At 48.7% G+C, this 15,581-nt stretch overlaps 2 protein-coding genes across 3 annotated transcripts; one reads left to right on the top strand and one right to left on the bottom strand.

Annotated features, from left to right (window-relative positions):
- On the top strand, nucleotides 1-10,644 carry EGR2 (early growth response 2). 2 transcript variants are annotated; one of them, XM_013983286.2, is made up of 3 exons: nucleotides 1-232; nucleotides 2,803-2,911; nucleotides 4,254-10,644. In XM_013983286.2, the coding sequence occupies exons 1-3, from the start codon at nucleotides 134-136 to the stop codon at nucleotides 5,498-5,500; spliced, it is 1,455 nt and encodes a 484-aa protein (XP_013838740.1). In that variant the 5' UTR covers nucleotides 1-133; the 3' UTR covers nucleotides 5,501-10,644. The 2 variants fall into 2 exon arrangements, with proteins under 2 accessions (XP_013838740.1, NP_001090957.1); NM_001097488.1 differs by lacking the exon at nucleotides 1-232 and having other exon boundaries at nucleotides 2,659-2,911; nucleotides 4,254-5,500.
- On the bottom strand, nucleotides 9,345-14,085 carry ADO (2-aminoethanethiol dioxygenase). The gene has a single exon (XM_005671024.3). The coding sequence runs from the start codon at nucleotides 13,360-13,362 to the stop codon at nucleotides 12,550-12,552; it is 813 nt and encodes a 270-aa protein (XP_005671081.1). The 5' UTR covers nucleotides 13,363-14,085; the 3' UTR covers nucleotides 9,345-12,549.

Here is a 15,581-nt window from a genome sequence, read left to right as displayed (position 1 = left end):
CCCTTGCTGCCGGTGGGTACCTAACCTCGGAGGCCGGCGGGGGCCAAGCCCGGGGGCCGTAACCCGAGCCCCGCTGACACAACCCATATTTGCATAATTCGGTACCCCCCTTCTTTCGGACTCAGGGCTGGAGATGCGAGTCGGGCTACCCTCCGAGGCGTCGTCTTGCCGGTGGTCATCACGGGGGCCGCGGGACCTGCCGGAGCGCAGGCGGAGCGGGCTGGCGCACGTGGTAAGAGCGCAGCTTTCTTTTCTTTTTTTAGTAACGGGACTTTTCAAGTTTTTGCCGAGGGTGGGGTACCAACAAGGGTGCTAATCTTCCTGCGATTTTCTTCCTTTCCCCTTTTATTTTTATTTCCAATTGGAAAAGAGCCCGCAGTGCAAGCGAGAAACTTTCCTAAATTTTCTCTGTGCGTTTGAAGTCAGGAAGATGGCCGGCCCCGGGAGAACCAATTTCGCTGTGGGCAAGGGGGAGAAGCGACACTCGGGAGGAGGAGCAGATGCCGCTCACCGCCGCCCCGGTCCTGACTTCGGCGCACAGGACCGGGAGGGAGTGGGCTCGCAGCGGCGGCGGCCGCGGCAGGTGAGCGGCTGGAGGAGCCGCCTGCAGCGCCTCGCTTCTTCCACGGCGTGGCGCCGTGGTTCTCGGCCTCCCAGGCCCCCACGAGGCTAGGACCATCCTGGCTGGCGGTGGGGAAGGGCAGGGCCGGGACCTAGAGGTTGCCTGGCGCTCTATCCCAGGCCTTGGCTGCTTTGAGGCGGGAAAGGGTCTGGCAGGCGGCTGCTCACCAGGCTTGAGCAACTGGGACTAACCTCCTTTGGGACCCTGGCCAGACCTGGAGCGCTCCCGGCGTGGGTCGGGATGCGCCTGGGGGTGGGAGTGGTGTGTGCAGCCAGCCAGAACCCGTCGCTATCTGGACCCCTGAAAAGTTTTTAAAAATTGCTTTGGGTGCTTTGGAAACTAAGCAGAAAGGTTCCCATCGAAGTCAGTTTATTTTACAGGGGAAAGCGTGTAGGGTGATGGCGACTCGAAACTGGCGTTAGAGTCACCATTTGCTGCTACTCTGGACCTCGCTGGGCTCCCTAAAATAACTGTTGAACAGGGAAAGGAAGAATATTCCTCACGTGTGTGTTTTGGAGTAGGGCTCAGGTGCAGGTAGAGCACACCTCCGGAGCGTAGGCTTTCGGGGGGGGGGGGGGTAGGGAGACTGCGGTGACAGCCGGTACAGGCACTGAAGGTGAGGCTGGGTGTCTCCGCAGGGCATCTTGTCCAGCAAACCCGGGTGCCTACTCTGCCGACTGGACACTCCATTGGCGAGGCGGGTGCACGGGCGCGCTGTCAGTAGGGAGGTGTGTAGCGTAAGGTGTGCGAGTGGATGTGTGAAGAAGGCGGCGGGGGCAGGACTGTGTGTGGCGGAAGTGGAGCGTGTGTGAGTGTACGAGTGTGTGTGTTTGTGTGTGTGTGTCGGGGCAGGGTGAGTGTCCAAGCCTCCATCTGGACGCCCCCACACAGCAGACCGCCCAGACAAGCCGGGAAGGGCGCCCGGTCCGCGTAGCAGCTGAAGGGGGGCGGGGAGCGCGCGGGCAGAAAAAAAGGGAGGGGGGGTGTCGCCGGTTGAGGATTTCTTTCGAAGCTCCCCGCAGTTATTTGCTTCTCCTAGGGTCTACCCTCCCCCCGCCTCAAGGTGCCCAAAATACTTAAACAAACAAACAACCCCAAACCTGTTCCGTTTTCGCTCCTGTATAAATAGAACAGACTTTCCAAAAAAGCAATACCGCATTCACTCTTATCACCAGCCACTTCTTTCCACCAAGTAATTCAGAAAAAAGCAGTCAGCTTCCGTGAATGCATGCAGCCTTTTTTTTTTTTTTTTTTTTTTTCTTCGCTGCCTCCTTTTGCTTGCGGTTTTGAGCTGCCAAGAAAGTGAGTAGGGGTTTGACTGTAGTGTCTCGGCTCCGCTCGGTTTCTTTCCGAAGTTTAATTTTCCGGAATGGCTCCCAAACAAGGGCTGGGGAGGCGGAGCTGCCGGCACCGGATCTTCGCCTTTTTTGGAAAGTCCCGGAGAACCGGAATTCCTCCCCGCCCGGGAGGCTGCGCCACAGCCCGGACCCGCTCGTTCTCGCACAATGACCTGAGCCCGACCGGTGGTGCACCCCATCCCTGCCTTGCCCAGCGCTCTGGACCCGGGCTTCGGCTTGGGCCGTGTTCCCCAGACCCCTGCGGATCCTCCCGGGCTGCGAGCCGGGAGTCGCGAGCCCGCAGGAGCCCGCGCAGCCGAGCCCCTATGCAAATTGGCCATGTGACGGCAAAAGCTGCCTGGCCCAGCCCTGTTCCTCAGTCCATATATGGGCAGTGACGTCACGGGCATTGAGGGCCTGCCCATAAATACTTAGAGCAACACTTTCCGTCTAACCCAGAGAGCAGCAATTGATTAATAGCTCGGCGAGGGGGACACACTGACTGTTATAATAACACTACACCAGCAACTCCTGGCTTCCCAGCCGGAACACAGGAGAGAGTCAGTGGCAAATAGCCATTTTTCTTCTTTAAAAAAACCCAGCAACTTGTTTGCTAGTTTTATTTTTGTTGATTTTTTTTTTTTTTTGAGGGGGGATAGTTGCTTTAAGTGTGGAGGGCAAAAGGAGATACCAGCCTAGGCTCAGTCCAATCCCTCTCCAAAACGGCTTCTCTGACACTCCAGGTAGCCAGGGAGTTGGGTCTCCAGGTTGTGCGAGGAGCAAATGATGACCGCCAAGGCCGTAGACAAAATCCCAGTAACTCTCAGTGGTTTTGTGCACCAGCTGTCTGACAACATCTATCCGGTGGAGGACCTCGCCGCCACGTCGGTGACCATCTTTCCCAATGCCGAACTGGGAAGCCCCTTTGACCAGATGAACGGAGTGGCCGGAGGTAAGCGCGTGCCCCCTCCTCGGGCCTGGACCCAAGCAGCTCGAAGTTGGTGGGTTTTGGTGCGTGTGTTGAACTTGGAGGAGAGGGTTGGGGCACGAGGTGGACGGTGTTGACTGAACTGACTTTGAGGAATTGGACGGGGGTGCAGGAGGAGCCCGCGGGAGCGGGGAAGGGCGTTAAAACTGGGCGCGCGGGCAGATGCACCAGGTTGCCAGCGAGCGGGCGGGCGTGAGCCGTGGTGCTCCCAGCTCCCGGGGGACGCAGGGATGAAAGTAGGAGAGGTGCCCCGCCAGGCTTCGGCGCCTGTGTGGGCCTTTCTGCCGGCTGCACGCCGTCCTCCCCTCTCCCGGGGTAGGGGCAAAGTGACGAGAAAGTTTGGGGCTCTGGAGGAAAGCTGAGCGTCTGGAGAGCCAAGCGGCGGCGAAGCGCCAGAGAAAAGCATCTGCCGCTCCCTCCTGGGCAAAGGGGACCCCGCGACTCACTCCCCCTGCAGCCTGAAGGAGCGCCCCCACCTGCGCGCCGCCAGTGAAGTTGAGACGGGATTGGCGAGGCGGGAAGGAGGAGGTGGAGGGAGGGCATCCGCGGGAAGCGGCCTCCCTGGCTGCGGAGGGAGGCCCGCAGGGCATCGGCGCCCCAAGTTTCCTTGGCAGTGCGGTGGAAAGTGGTCTCCCGCAACCCTCGCAGACCCCACGCCTTCCTCAAAGCCTGCCACTGTCTTTGGGCTGAGGCGAGGACGCGCGGATGTCGGGCAAGACCGAAAAGGTTGGGAGGGAAGAGAAACCTAGAGACTTCCACCACAGAGCCAGATTCCCTCCAGCAGCCTTCAGCTGAAGCGCAGCGGGAGAGGGAGGGAAGGAAGGCAGGCATCTGGAACTGGGAGCAGCCGGGAAATCATTGACCCCCTTCTTTGCTTCACCTCTCCGGCTGACACCTTTGCAGCACTGGCTGGGATCAGTCTCCAGGGTGATGTCTGCCGTGGACCCCCAGGCAAAGGAGAGGGAGAGAAGTTCCAGGCAGATGGGGAAATTTTAATATTGTTGTTGCTATTATTGGGTGTTTTTACTGGGGAGTAGAGCCACAGATGGCTGTATGTGGGGGTTGGGTGTAGCTCATTTTGCTTTTCTGGGGGAAGTTTGAGTCCCAAACTGTCACTGGCTGCCACAGTAGGATCTTGGGCTAGCCTCTGTCTTTTGGTCACCATGTCCTCACCTGTTGGACACTGTCCCAGCTCTAAAGGGCTAGGATCCTGGGCCTTAGGGTTGGACTCACGAGAGGAGGGTGAGAAGGGATTCTTGGCTGAATTCTTATTGCTCCACCTCCCTTCTTCCTTTCCCCTCCCCAGATGGCATGATCAACATTGACATGACTGGAGAGAAGAGGTCCTTGGATCTCCCATATCCCAGCAGCTTTGCTCCTGTCTCTGCACCCCGAAACCAGACCTTCACTTACATGGGCAAGTTCTCCATTGACCCCCAGTACCCTGGTGCCAGCTGCTACCCAGAAGGCATCATCAACATTGTGAGTGCAGGTATCCTGCAAGGGGTCACCTCCCCAGCATCCACCACGGCCTCATCCAACGTGACCTCAGCTTCTCCCAACCCACTGGCCACTGGACCCTTGGGTGTGTGCACCATGTCCCAGACCCAGCCTGACTTGGACCACCTCTACTCTCCACCGCCGCCTCCTCCTTATTCTGGCTGTGCAGGAGACCTCTACCAGGACCCCTCGGCGTTCCTTTCAGCAGCCACCACCTCCACCTCCTCCTCTCTGGCCTACCCACCACCTCCATCCTACCCGTCCCCCAAGCCAGCCACGGACCCAGGTCTCTTCCCCATGATCCCAGACTATCCTGGATTTTTCCCATCGCAGTGCCAGAGAGACCTACATGGTACAGCTGGCCCAGACCGCAAGCCCTTCCCCTGCCCCCTGGACTCCCTGCGAGTCCCCCCTCCACTCACTCCACTCTCCACCATCCGAAACTTTACCCTGGGGGGGCCCAGTGCTGGGACCACAGGGCCAGGGGCCAGTGGAGGCAGCGAGGGACCACGGCTACCTGGCAGCTCGGCAGCGGCTGCTGCTGCCGCCTATAACCCACATCATCTGCCACTTCGGCCCATTCTGAGGCCTCGAAAGTACCCCAACAGACCTAGCAAGACCCCAGTGCATGAAAGGCCCTACCCTTGCCCAGCAGAAGGCTGTGACCGTCGCTTCTCCCGCTCAGATGAGCTCACAAGGCACATCCGAATCCACACAGGGCATAAGCCCTTCCAGTGTCGGATCTGCATGCGCAACTTCAGCCGCAGCGATCACCTTACTACCCACATCCGCACCCACACTGGTGAGAAGCCCTTCGCTTGTGATTACTGTGGCCGCAAGTTTGCCCGGAGTGATGAGAGGAAGCGCCACACCAAGATCCACCTGAGACAGAAGGAACGCAAGAGCAGTGCCCCATCCTCATCAGTGCCGGCTGCCTCTACCGCCTCCTGCACTGGTGGCGCACAACCTGGGGGGCCCCTGTGCAGCAGCAACAGCAGCACTATTGGTGGAGGGTCCCTCGGCCCTTGCTCATCTCGGACCCGGACACCTTGAAATGAGACTCAGGCTGACACAGGAGCTCCTTGAGGCCCCAGAGGCCCTTTGTCCACTCGAGCTGCACGACAAACACTACCACCCATTCCTGCCCTTCCTTCGTTTTGTTGGGCAAAGGGCCTTGGTGGAGCCTAGCACTGCCCCAACCCCCATTTCCACTTAGAAGCAGGACCTTCCTAAAACTTAGCCCACCTTAGTCTCTCTTAGGTGAGTTGACTGTCACCCCAAGGTAATGGGGAGGCTCAAAAGGAGGTTGGGTGGAGGGCCTTGGCCTAGAGGGCTGAGGCCTGACCCTACTTTAAAGGGTTGTTTGACAAAGTTTTGCTCCCCCCCTCCCTTATTTTGACTGGTTATAGGTTTTTGACTCTGGATGACAGCATTGATGAGACTTTTTCTACAGTAGGTTGGGAGATGCTGATCCCTTCAGGTGGGGACAGCAAAGAGACAGAAGCAAAACTGATATGCACTTTATGGCTTGGGACTGATTTGAGGGATGCTGTACAGTGGGTGAAGCATGGCCTTTATGCTGCATTCTGTGGCCCTAGAACAGTGAATTAAAGCTTATCTAGTCATCTCAACCCTTTAAGCAATATGTATTATAAACTCAGAGAACAGAAGTGCAATGTGAGGGGAGGGACATAGCAATATCTGCTCCTTTTTGAGTTGTTTGAGAAACGTAAAAGACTATTTTTTCAGTGTATATCCATTTAGATTTCGTGTATTTTTGATGTGCACTGTTCTCCAAGTTCTGAACCTTTGGGAAAAAAAGTAAAGCATTTATGATCTCTTGAATTGAGTCAGAGCTTAACTTATTTAAAGAGGGATGTACATATATTCTCTGAAACTAGGATGCATGCAATTGTGTTGGAAGTGTCCTTGGTGCCTTGTGTGATGTAGACAATGTTACAGGTCTGCATGTAAATGGGTTGCCTTACTATGAAAAAAATCACTCCCTGGGTTTAGTATGGCTGTACATTTCTGCCTATTAATATTTGGATTTTTTTTTTTTAGAAAATATATTTTTGTATGCTCTGTTTTGTGACTTAAAAGTGTTACCTTTGTAGTTGAATTGCAGATAGGAATGTAAATACTTACTGGAGCTGACTTGTTTGGTTATTAGCTTTTAATAGTTGTGGAAATCTAAATGATTTATTCTAACACAAAACCACTAACTAAAGTTCAGATAAAGAATGGTTTATGACTATAGTGTAAATAAATACTTTTCAACAATATTCTTGCTGCAGAAATTATTTATGAAAGATTTACTGGGTGGGACTTCAACAGTACCCAGTGGATTTTAGTTCTTTGACCAAGCCAGGATCTCCCAAGTTTTCTTTGCTAGCCTTTCAACACCAGTCCTCTTGCCCCAAAGCAATCTCCATTCATAATCAAACACTAGCGTTCTGGGGATTTCCCCAATGCATTAGTGTAAAAGTGGGGAGGCGTTGTTTTGACTCATTGTTCCGTCCTTTGTAACAGCCTATAGCTTCTCTCAACTCCTGAGTGGGCTCTGGAAAATAAATACTTACAAACAAGTGCCCACTCGGAGACTATACATTTGCGGCTGCTTTCAGAACCCTGACCAGGGCCAGGAACTCAAGACGAGATGTGGCTTTGTGGAAAGTGTGGTGGCGTGGTCAAGCTGGAAATGACTTTCAGGTTCCAGGATTAGTCTCATGACCACAGAAAACTTTTTGAAAAGTGTTATCGCCTCTTCAGATCAAAAATGCCCTCAGACACTGCCAATGACAGCATTAATGGGGTGCCAAAGGAATTACCCCCAGACTCATTTCTCTCCAGCCTTGTCTCTCCAATTACGCCTTTTGGGAAGGATCATTATTCTGCCATATATTTGGTGGGTCTATCAAAATACCCAGCTTTCTAGCTTAGATGTATACTAGCCTTAAGAAAAAATCTCAAAGACAGTCTGAATCAAACAGGCAATTATGGTCCTCCATGGCACTAGATAATGGTTTGCAAAAAAATACTCTATCGGCGTTATTTTACTGCAAGCCTTTTGTAGTGATTTTAAAATATAAATCCATGCCCCCTCAAAATAGTTATCTACTTACCGTACAAGGCAGACTGTCCTTGAGAAGTTACTTTTACTATAAAATTGGGCCTAAGAATTACTTGCATTCACTGCTTCTGGATCCTTACACAAGTGTAACATGTTGAAGCACCCACTGTTGAGCTACACCATCTGAAAATCCTGTCACCTGTTTGTCCTTTGCCACTGTTACGTGGCCAGTGATAGATGACCTGTATCTTCGAACAGCAGACAGTGACAGTCACTTCTGGCAACTACTTTTTGCCCTTAACAGCACTAGAATTTGAAATCTAGCTTAAGACAGTAACTAAGCCTCTTATTACTCTCCATCCTTTTCAAGAATGCACAATACCTCTTTCTTTAACTACTTAATAGAAGTTTCTAAACTCCGGTGTCAGATTGTTCGAGTGATGGGTATTATTCTATTAGATTCATATTCCCTAGCTTGTCAGCATATTATCATCCTTAATTGGCCAATTTTGTTAAAGGAACATGCATAAAACAATGCCACATTTCGATAATTATGTTTTAATGATACTACCCTACCAAAATGTCATTAAAATACAGTGCACCTAAGTTTTATGTGCTCTATAATTGCCTCACCAAATTTCAATTTCAGAGCATCTTCAATCAAGATAACTATTTACAAAGCAACAGACTAAAAAGTCTCTCTTTTTAAAAAAGGATAAGATGAGGAGTTCCATGTGGGACAGTGGGATAAGGATCCAGCATCGTCACTACAGCAGCTCAGGTAGCTGCAGGTTCAATTCCTGGCCCACAAACTTCCACATGCTACAGATAAGGGAAAAAAAAATCTTAAAAAGGATAATATGAAATACATTTTGATGATAGTCAAATCAGTTACATAATCACTCTCACCTTGATGTGGGCTTGGTGAAGTGGTAGAACACACAAACCATAAGAATACACTGGTGTTTTTTGCAGAGCCAACCTTGTGGGTTTTCTCCTTGATTGCAACATGTTAGGTCAGATTTTATTTTCTGCTTGAAATATTCGGGGTGCTTATCACAAGTGTCTCATTTTTTTACTTTGTTCAAGACATAAAGCATATAAAGCTAAGTCTGCTTTCTTTTAGCCAATCTGCTTTATTACATATTATTGATGTTTCAGCTGTTACTGGGAATTCTTATTTTAATAAAATTCTGGAGAGTAATTCCTTAAAGGTCACAATACGTTTGAGATGGTTCAGTGCATATTAAAAAATGGTTTATCAATTCTAAATAAGTTTTCCAATTATTCATAAACCAGGCTATTTAATTTCAATATCCTAAAATTTGGGCAAACTGTTTGGTATTTATTGAAAATGGCTGCAGTGATTTTTAACAGTCCAATACAATTTTTTTTTTGGGGGGGGGAAGAATGGTATCATCACAAACTACAATTAAACACATTTTATAGAAAAAGGAAAGACAAGAAAATATTGAAGTCCAGATTCTATCCTACATGGATGAAAGTATTTTTGTTTTCTTGCATTAGCTTTATTTCCCTAGGATAAATTTAAAGGAACTTGTTTTGTTGTTGCAGCAAAATAATATGATTACATGTGAAATAATTTCAGATGTGTTTTCAATGAGGCTGTTCTGAAGATCACTCTCAAGGAAATAAACTATTAATTTTAAGTTTATATTATTACTTGGACTTTAGAATCTCCAGAAGGCCCCCAGTTTTTAGCACAACATAATCTTATCATATAGATTGCGAATCTTTAACAGTAATTAAATATATCTTAATATTTTCCTTTTCCATTTTCCAATAATCAAATAAGATTACCTCTACACAATTTCAAACATTCCTTTATTTTCCATAAGTACACTGATTTTAATCCAGAAATGTAAATATCCCTGGATCAGAAGATTCAGCAACTATATGGAACTCAACAAATGATTTCCTTCTTTGACACACATTGCAGGGTTATGATCAATGGTCAGTTTCTGTTTGAAACCTGAAGTCCTGAATTCAGAACACTGGAGTTACAGGAGTGGCACTGCTCTCAGGTTAGAGTTGAATAGCAATGGGCAGAGCCCTGAATTAAAGATATATTGCTTCTTCCTTGAGCAGTAGAGCTAGAGCACAAGATTCCAAGTCATTTGTAATAGATGAGTGATGAGAGTCCTCCTGAGATGCCTACAGAAAGGCACCTACAAGGCGACAATGCAGAAGAAGTAATAAAAGGTGTGCATTTGGGAAGAAGTTAAGGGCTGTTAGGGTTAAGAGGCCAGAAAACCCATTCCTGCTGACAAACGCACATTACTTTCACCGTTTTTCATTGATAAACAGCAGTGGTATAAACTCAATCCATGTAAATCAGGCTTAATAAAAAATCAATTCCCATTAAAATAGTAGGTAGATACACAATACTCTCCAGTGATATAACCCAGAGAATTAAAAAACTTTAGGAGTATTAGACAACTTTTCACCATGAGAGGCAATTATTGCATTTGTTACTCAACAGCAAAGTTAAGTGGTTAGTATCATTGTGCTCACTAGTCTCCGTAGGAGAAGACAATCTTTTCCCACAGTTGTCACCCATATTGCAGGAATATCTGGAAACACAACAGCAGCAAAGTCATGTCTAACAGTTTATGCAGAAAGGTGCAAAGATTTTCTGCACCACGTTTTGTCTTTGTAATAACAGTGGCTCACTAAAACAAGTTAATTTTGTTTTTACCACTAATTGACTCAGAACTCGTTAGTGAACAAAAAGATTCACTGTTCTTATTGAACTAAATTAAACAGATATTGCTGTTTTGGCCTGTGATGATTTCAGTTAGTCTTTTGAAAAGCACCTTAGTCTTTTTCATTCAATTTGCTTGTACGTGAGGACTTCAAAATTTTTCACAATAAAGTTTGGAAAAACAATTCCTCCTTTATTACTGTCCTACTGCCAGAATGAATTTTTGTAGGTAATTTACTCCAGGTTGTATTATTATACATCACTATCAACAATCGTGACAAGTTAGTCAACTTTTTGCTACAATGCAATTCCAAACAGGTAGATATGTGATTGATAATCACACACATTCATCACTGTGGTTTGAAAAAAACCCATTTTGTGAAAAATTTTAAATTTTTTAAAAATAAAACCATTATTCGCATATTGAAAATTTAATTTCAAACTGAATGGCATGAGGAACTGCCTCAAACTGCCCCTAAGGTATATATTAAACCACACCAAAATATGACACTACCATAAAACAATTTTAGCAAACCTGGAAGAAATGTATTATGCCTATGTCAAATTTTAAAACAGAATGGATAGCATGTTTCATTTTGTTTTTTTTTATAAAATTTTTAAGAATTTGCCTTTTCATTCTATTTTTAAATTTGGGAACAAATATTCCTTCACTCTAGGCCTCTGTAACCCCGTATGCAAAAAGAGGCAAAGGCACATACACTTCCTTACAGGGTCAACACTTTCCACCAATAGCAAATCTCCCTTTATTAGAGATATTAGAACTCAATTGCCACATGGGCAAGTCAATCAAGAGGGCTTAGACGACAGCTGGGAAAATTTTAATGTTTATTTCTACAGTTTGTTTTTATTAAAAGTTTTGTGAAAAAAGGAATCCTATAAATAGTAAAAAGGGAGAAACAAGAGTGCTCCATGGCCTGAAGCAAATGGTGTCAATACACTGTAAACAAGGTAAAGCTGCTCAGCCTATTAAAAGGACAAAAATAAAACTAGTCACAAATAGCACAACAGTTCAAGAAATTGGGAGTGGGAACTGTTTCGTCTCAAGTTCTGGTACTTGAAAATGGCCAGCAGTAGAGCTAATTCTCTAGTTTTAATCATCTGTGCCTTTTCTCTTTCTGCAGAAAATCCACCATAGATGAAGCAAGCACTGGCTCTGCTATTTGAGGGAAAGGATTCTGAGAACACTGCCACCAACAACACAGTCAGAACCACCAGCCCTCTGTCGAGCTCCTGAGAGAATCTCAGTCATCAACATTTTCCCCTACTTTTGCAGGAAAATACTGGAAGTAAATAAGGGCACAGAATTCAACAGCTGGCTACGGGTGTTTTACATTCAGTTGTTTGGAAGCATACAGATTCAGCTCCTCTGAATCTTCTGTTTAGAAAATAGAGAATTACCCTAATACTTCTTAAAGTACATTAAGACAAAAAAAAAAAAAGTCACTTGAGGATAATATAGTTTTTGCATTAAAAGTGAATCTGCAACAAGGAATCTGCTCAACTCAGAGACCTGGAGACTGATGGGGAAGATAAGCTCTAAGTGATCATTTGTCACTGAGATATGAAGGTGCTGAATTTCTTAGTAGATGCTGCCGGAGTAAACCGGGTGTGGTTACTGGACAAGGGGAGGAAGAAAATAAATCTTGACCTCTATATGCATAGTTATTTTTGGAGGTTAATCCCCCAACTCCAGTAAAACGGATTTAATTTTCACAATGAATTAATTACGCCGGACAGCTCACTTTAAATAGTAGCTCATCTCTTTAAACCTAGTTTTTACCCATGACTTGAACTAAAAACAATTCAAACCACTGGGTCATGCAGTCATTACGTTAGAACTGTAACAGTAAGGAGTAAAAGGGTGTAAGGACGTAAGTGGAACACAAACCCTATTTACCCAAAGAGGGGGCGGAGAAAACTATTTAGTGTATTTTGTATACGATGGGGTAAAGAAAATTTTCATTATGGCTTTAGGATGGAAGCGCTGCAGATAAGTCCCCTGCCCCCCGCCCCCCTTCAAAACCCGGGTGGCAGTGACAGAGCCGGGAAACCAGGAAACAACCTAGCTTCCCCGCCTATCCCGCCCCCATAACCGTGCCGGGTGGCTGCAGTCCAGTCGCCTGCGCTTCCCCAGGCTCCTGAGGAAGCGGCTACAGCCAGTTCCAGTAGATCCAACGCTCATGCCTGGGGGTAGGAAGAGAGCCCTTATGGTGGTCGCAGCCAGCCAGGCCCAGATCTGAGTAGGGCGTGTCTTCGGCCCACCATTCCCGGGCGCCGGCGGCTTCAAGGGAAGACCCTGGGACCTGGATAGGGCTCCCCCTCGCACCAAAAGTCATCGGCCTGCGGGGTCTCCAGAAGCCACACCTCTCGGGGCAGGTCACAGGCCGAGTCGGAGGCCTCTTTGGCCCTGACAGGCTCCAGCACCCGGTAATAGTGACAGTCCCGGCCGTCGTCCGGGTCGTAGGGCGGGGCCAGGATATCCAAGAAGGCGGCAGGCCCATCCACAGCGTCGATCTGGTGCAGGTTGTCCCGGTGCGGCGTGAGGACGCAGGGACCGCTGGCCTCAGTGTACTCGGCCCGCGAGCGCAGCACTCCCGGCCGCACCGCGTCCCGCTCCCGGGCCAGCAGCGGCGGTTCGAACTGCTGCTCTGGTGGCGGGGCCCGCGGCCGTTGCCCGCTGCCTGCCTCCAGCTTGTCCATGCAGCTGATGCGCACGGTGCCATAGAGCACCTTGAGCATGCCATGCATGCCAGGGTGGTCGTGGAGCGGGATGGATGTGCCGCTCTTAAGCAAGAACACGCCGAGGCTGAAGCCGTCAGTCTCGTAGATGTGCATATAGGTGACGGGCGGCAGGTTGGGTGGCAACGGCTGCAGCGTGGCCTTGCGCGGGGAGATGTTCAGGTCCTCTGCGCGGACCTGTGTCAGCAGGCTCTTCAGCTTGCTCAGGTTCTCCGGGAAGCCCTGCGGCACAGGCGCCTCAGGGCCTGGCGCCGCGCCGCGATCGGAAGAGCTGCGGCCGCCCCCGCTGCCCCGGAAGGTGAGGCATGCCTGGCGGGCGATCCGTTGGATCAGGGAGGCCATGTTGTCTCGGGGCATGCTCTGCTGTTCCTCCGCATGCCGAGGCCGGCCCCCTCCGCCCCCAGCTTTCCTTCGCCCCTTGCGGTCCCCGGCGGCCGCCACGGCTGCCCGCAGCTCCGCGCGAGGCAGAAGGCCCCGCAACTCCCGGCCAGTCGGGCGCGCGGCACTACAGCCGCCTACCCCAGCAGCCACACGCCCGCAACGGCCGGACGCGCCCGCCTTGCGCCCCCTTTGAGCGCGCACGCGCACGGCCCACACCCAGCACTCACGCTCCGGGAGCAGGTACCGGCCGCGCAGACGGTCTTGGGCTTTGCCTTACGCCCGAAGCTCCATTCATGCGGCCCGCACCTACGGCGGTAGCCAGGCGGACCTGGTGCCTTGCAGAGCATCCTGGGACTTGTAGTCTGATATTCCGCATGCGCTCTGAGAGAGTTCTCTTTGTCAGCTGGAAAAAGGACGGATTAGATTTGTTGGTGTTAAGAGCTACCTTCATTACGGTTCCATGGTGTTTGCTGTTTGAAGAAAAAGTTGGGGTATAAGAGAAGTAGCCAGTTCACTACATCTCCCAGCATTCCCCAGCAGGTTGGGGTGACGCACTTCCGGCAGCTGGCCTGTTGTGTGGTGAAGGCTCTTGGCCGCCTCAAGGAACAGGGCAAGAGGGTCGTTAACCTTCTGGCGCCGCCCGGGCCTGGTCAATCAACCAAGGTCGCTTTCCTGTGGCCTTAGCCCTGGGAAGGAGGCTGTTGGGTTAACTTTAGCTCCTTGTGGCCGCTCAGGCAGCTCTGTCTGCCACGGGATTACGGAACCGCACTTTTGCGATTTTCCAAGTTTCTTAGGAGATCAGAGTGTCGAGCTGTTCCTGGTAATCAGCACAGTTATTTTACACAGCCGTCCCCAGCTGTTGTTTGCATTGGGGTCTGATGACGCTGCTTTTCTGATTACAGAGCACGGCAGTTTTTTTGCTAGAACTTGAGAGGCCATTTGCTGCGGTCACTGAGTCCCTGTACTAATGGTTCTCAAACGTTAGTTTGCCTAAGAAGCACCTGGTTAGAGGAGGAGGGAGCGTTTTAAAAATGCAGATTCCTGGTCTTCATCCAGAGATTATTTTGAGGCATCCTGTGAGAAACAAGTGTTGTGCGAGAATCAGGCAAGCTCTTGAACTTAACCTTACCCTGAGTTTAAAGTCCTTTTGGATTTCCAAAGCTAAACATTGGTTTCTTGTTCATTTTGTAATTAGAGTGGTTCAGTAAAGTCTCTCTAGTTAAAAAAGGAATGCTTTTTATTTATAATTTTTTTTTTTTTAAAGTGGGCTTCCTAACGTATCTAATGAGTGTTCACTCTAAGGCAGGCATTGTGTTCCCATCCGTTATCTAATGAATATTATACTAATCCTCACAGCAATCTCAAGAGGTAAACATTATTATTCCCAGTTTTCAGATGAATAAGTAAGTTTCTAGGGGGTAGTAAATAACCGATATAGATAGCCTAATCAACGTTTTACCAAAACTAGCAGCTCAAATTGGTGTTAAAAGCATTAAATAAGGAGTTAGAATATTGTTTTTTCAGCCCACGGTCCTACTTTACAAGTTGTCCGTCTTTAGGAGACCCTTTCCTTTTAGGTCCTCAGTTTATTCACTTGTATAATGGAGTAGAGTAGCAGTCATTCTGGACTTGCTTACTCATCAGAAGCCCCTGGGAGCTTTATAAAAATAAAGATTTGGAAGTGAAACCCAAGAGATTCTGATTCATACGAACTGGTGTGAAGCCCAGAACTTTTATTTTTAAGATGCTCTTTAAGTTATTCTTAATTGTCAGCCAGGTTAGAGAACCACTGCTAGATCTGTGAACAGTGAACCAGTTCTTAATATTTGGTAATTTTTTTTTTTTTGTCTTTTTAGTGCCACATCCGCGACATATGGAAGTTCCCAGGCTAGGGGTCTAATTGGAGCTGTAGCCTCCTGCTGCTACAGGCACAGCCACAGCAATGCCAGATCCCAGCTGTGTCTGCAGCCTACACCAGAGCTCAGGGCAATGCCAGATCCTTAACCCACTGAGCGAGGCCAGAGATTGAACCTGCATCCTCATGGAGTCTAGTCAAATTTGCTAACCACTGAGACACTACGGGAAAATCCAATATTTGATAATTTTGATTGAGAGGGTGATTATTTGTTTTAGAAAAGGACTCTTAAGATTTATATATTTTCAGAGGTTCCCAGGCTGTTGGTAAGGTACGTAAA

Source organism: Sus scrofa, chromosome 14 (genome assembly GCF_000003025.6).
Source record: "Sus scrofa isolate TJ Tabasco breed Duroc chromosome 14, Sscrofa11.1, whole genome shotgun sequence".
Lineage (NCBI taxonomy): Eukaryota > Metazoa > Chordata > Mammalia > Artiodactyla > Suidae > Sus > Sus scrofa.
The sequence above is the reverse complement of the archived record's forward strand: the minus strand, read 5'-3'. Positions and strand labels throughout refer to the sequence as shown.

Coding starts and splice junctions, on each gene's coding strand:
- EGR2 (XM_013983286.2), top strand. CDS start 134: ATGCGAGTCGGGCTACCCTCCGAGGCGTCGTCTTGCCGGTGGTCATCA. Junction 233..2,802: donor GGAGCGGGCTGGCGCACGTG/GTAAGAGCGCAG, acceptor TTTGTGCACCAG/CTGTCTGACAACATCTATCC. Junction 2,912..4,253: donor GATGAACGGAGTGGCCGGAG/GTAAGCGCGTGC, acceptor TCCCCTCCCCAG/ATGGCATGATCAACATTGAC.
- ADO (XM_005671024.3), bottom strand. CDS start 13,362: ATGCCCCGAGACAACATGGCCTCCCTGATCCAACGGATCGCCCGCCAG.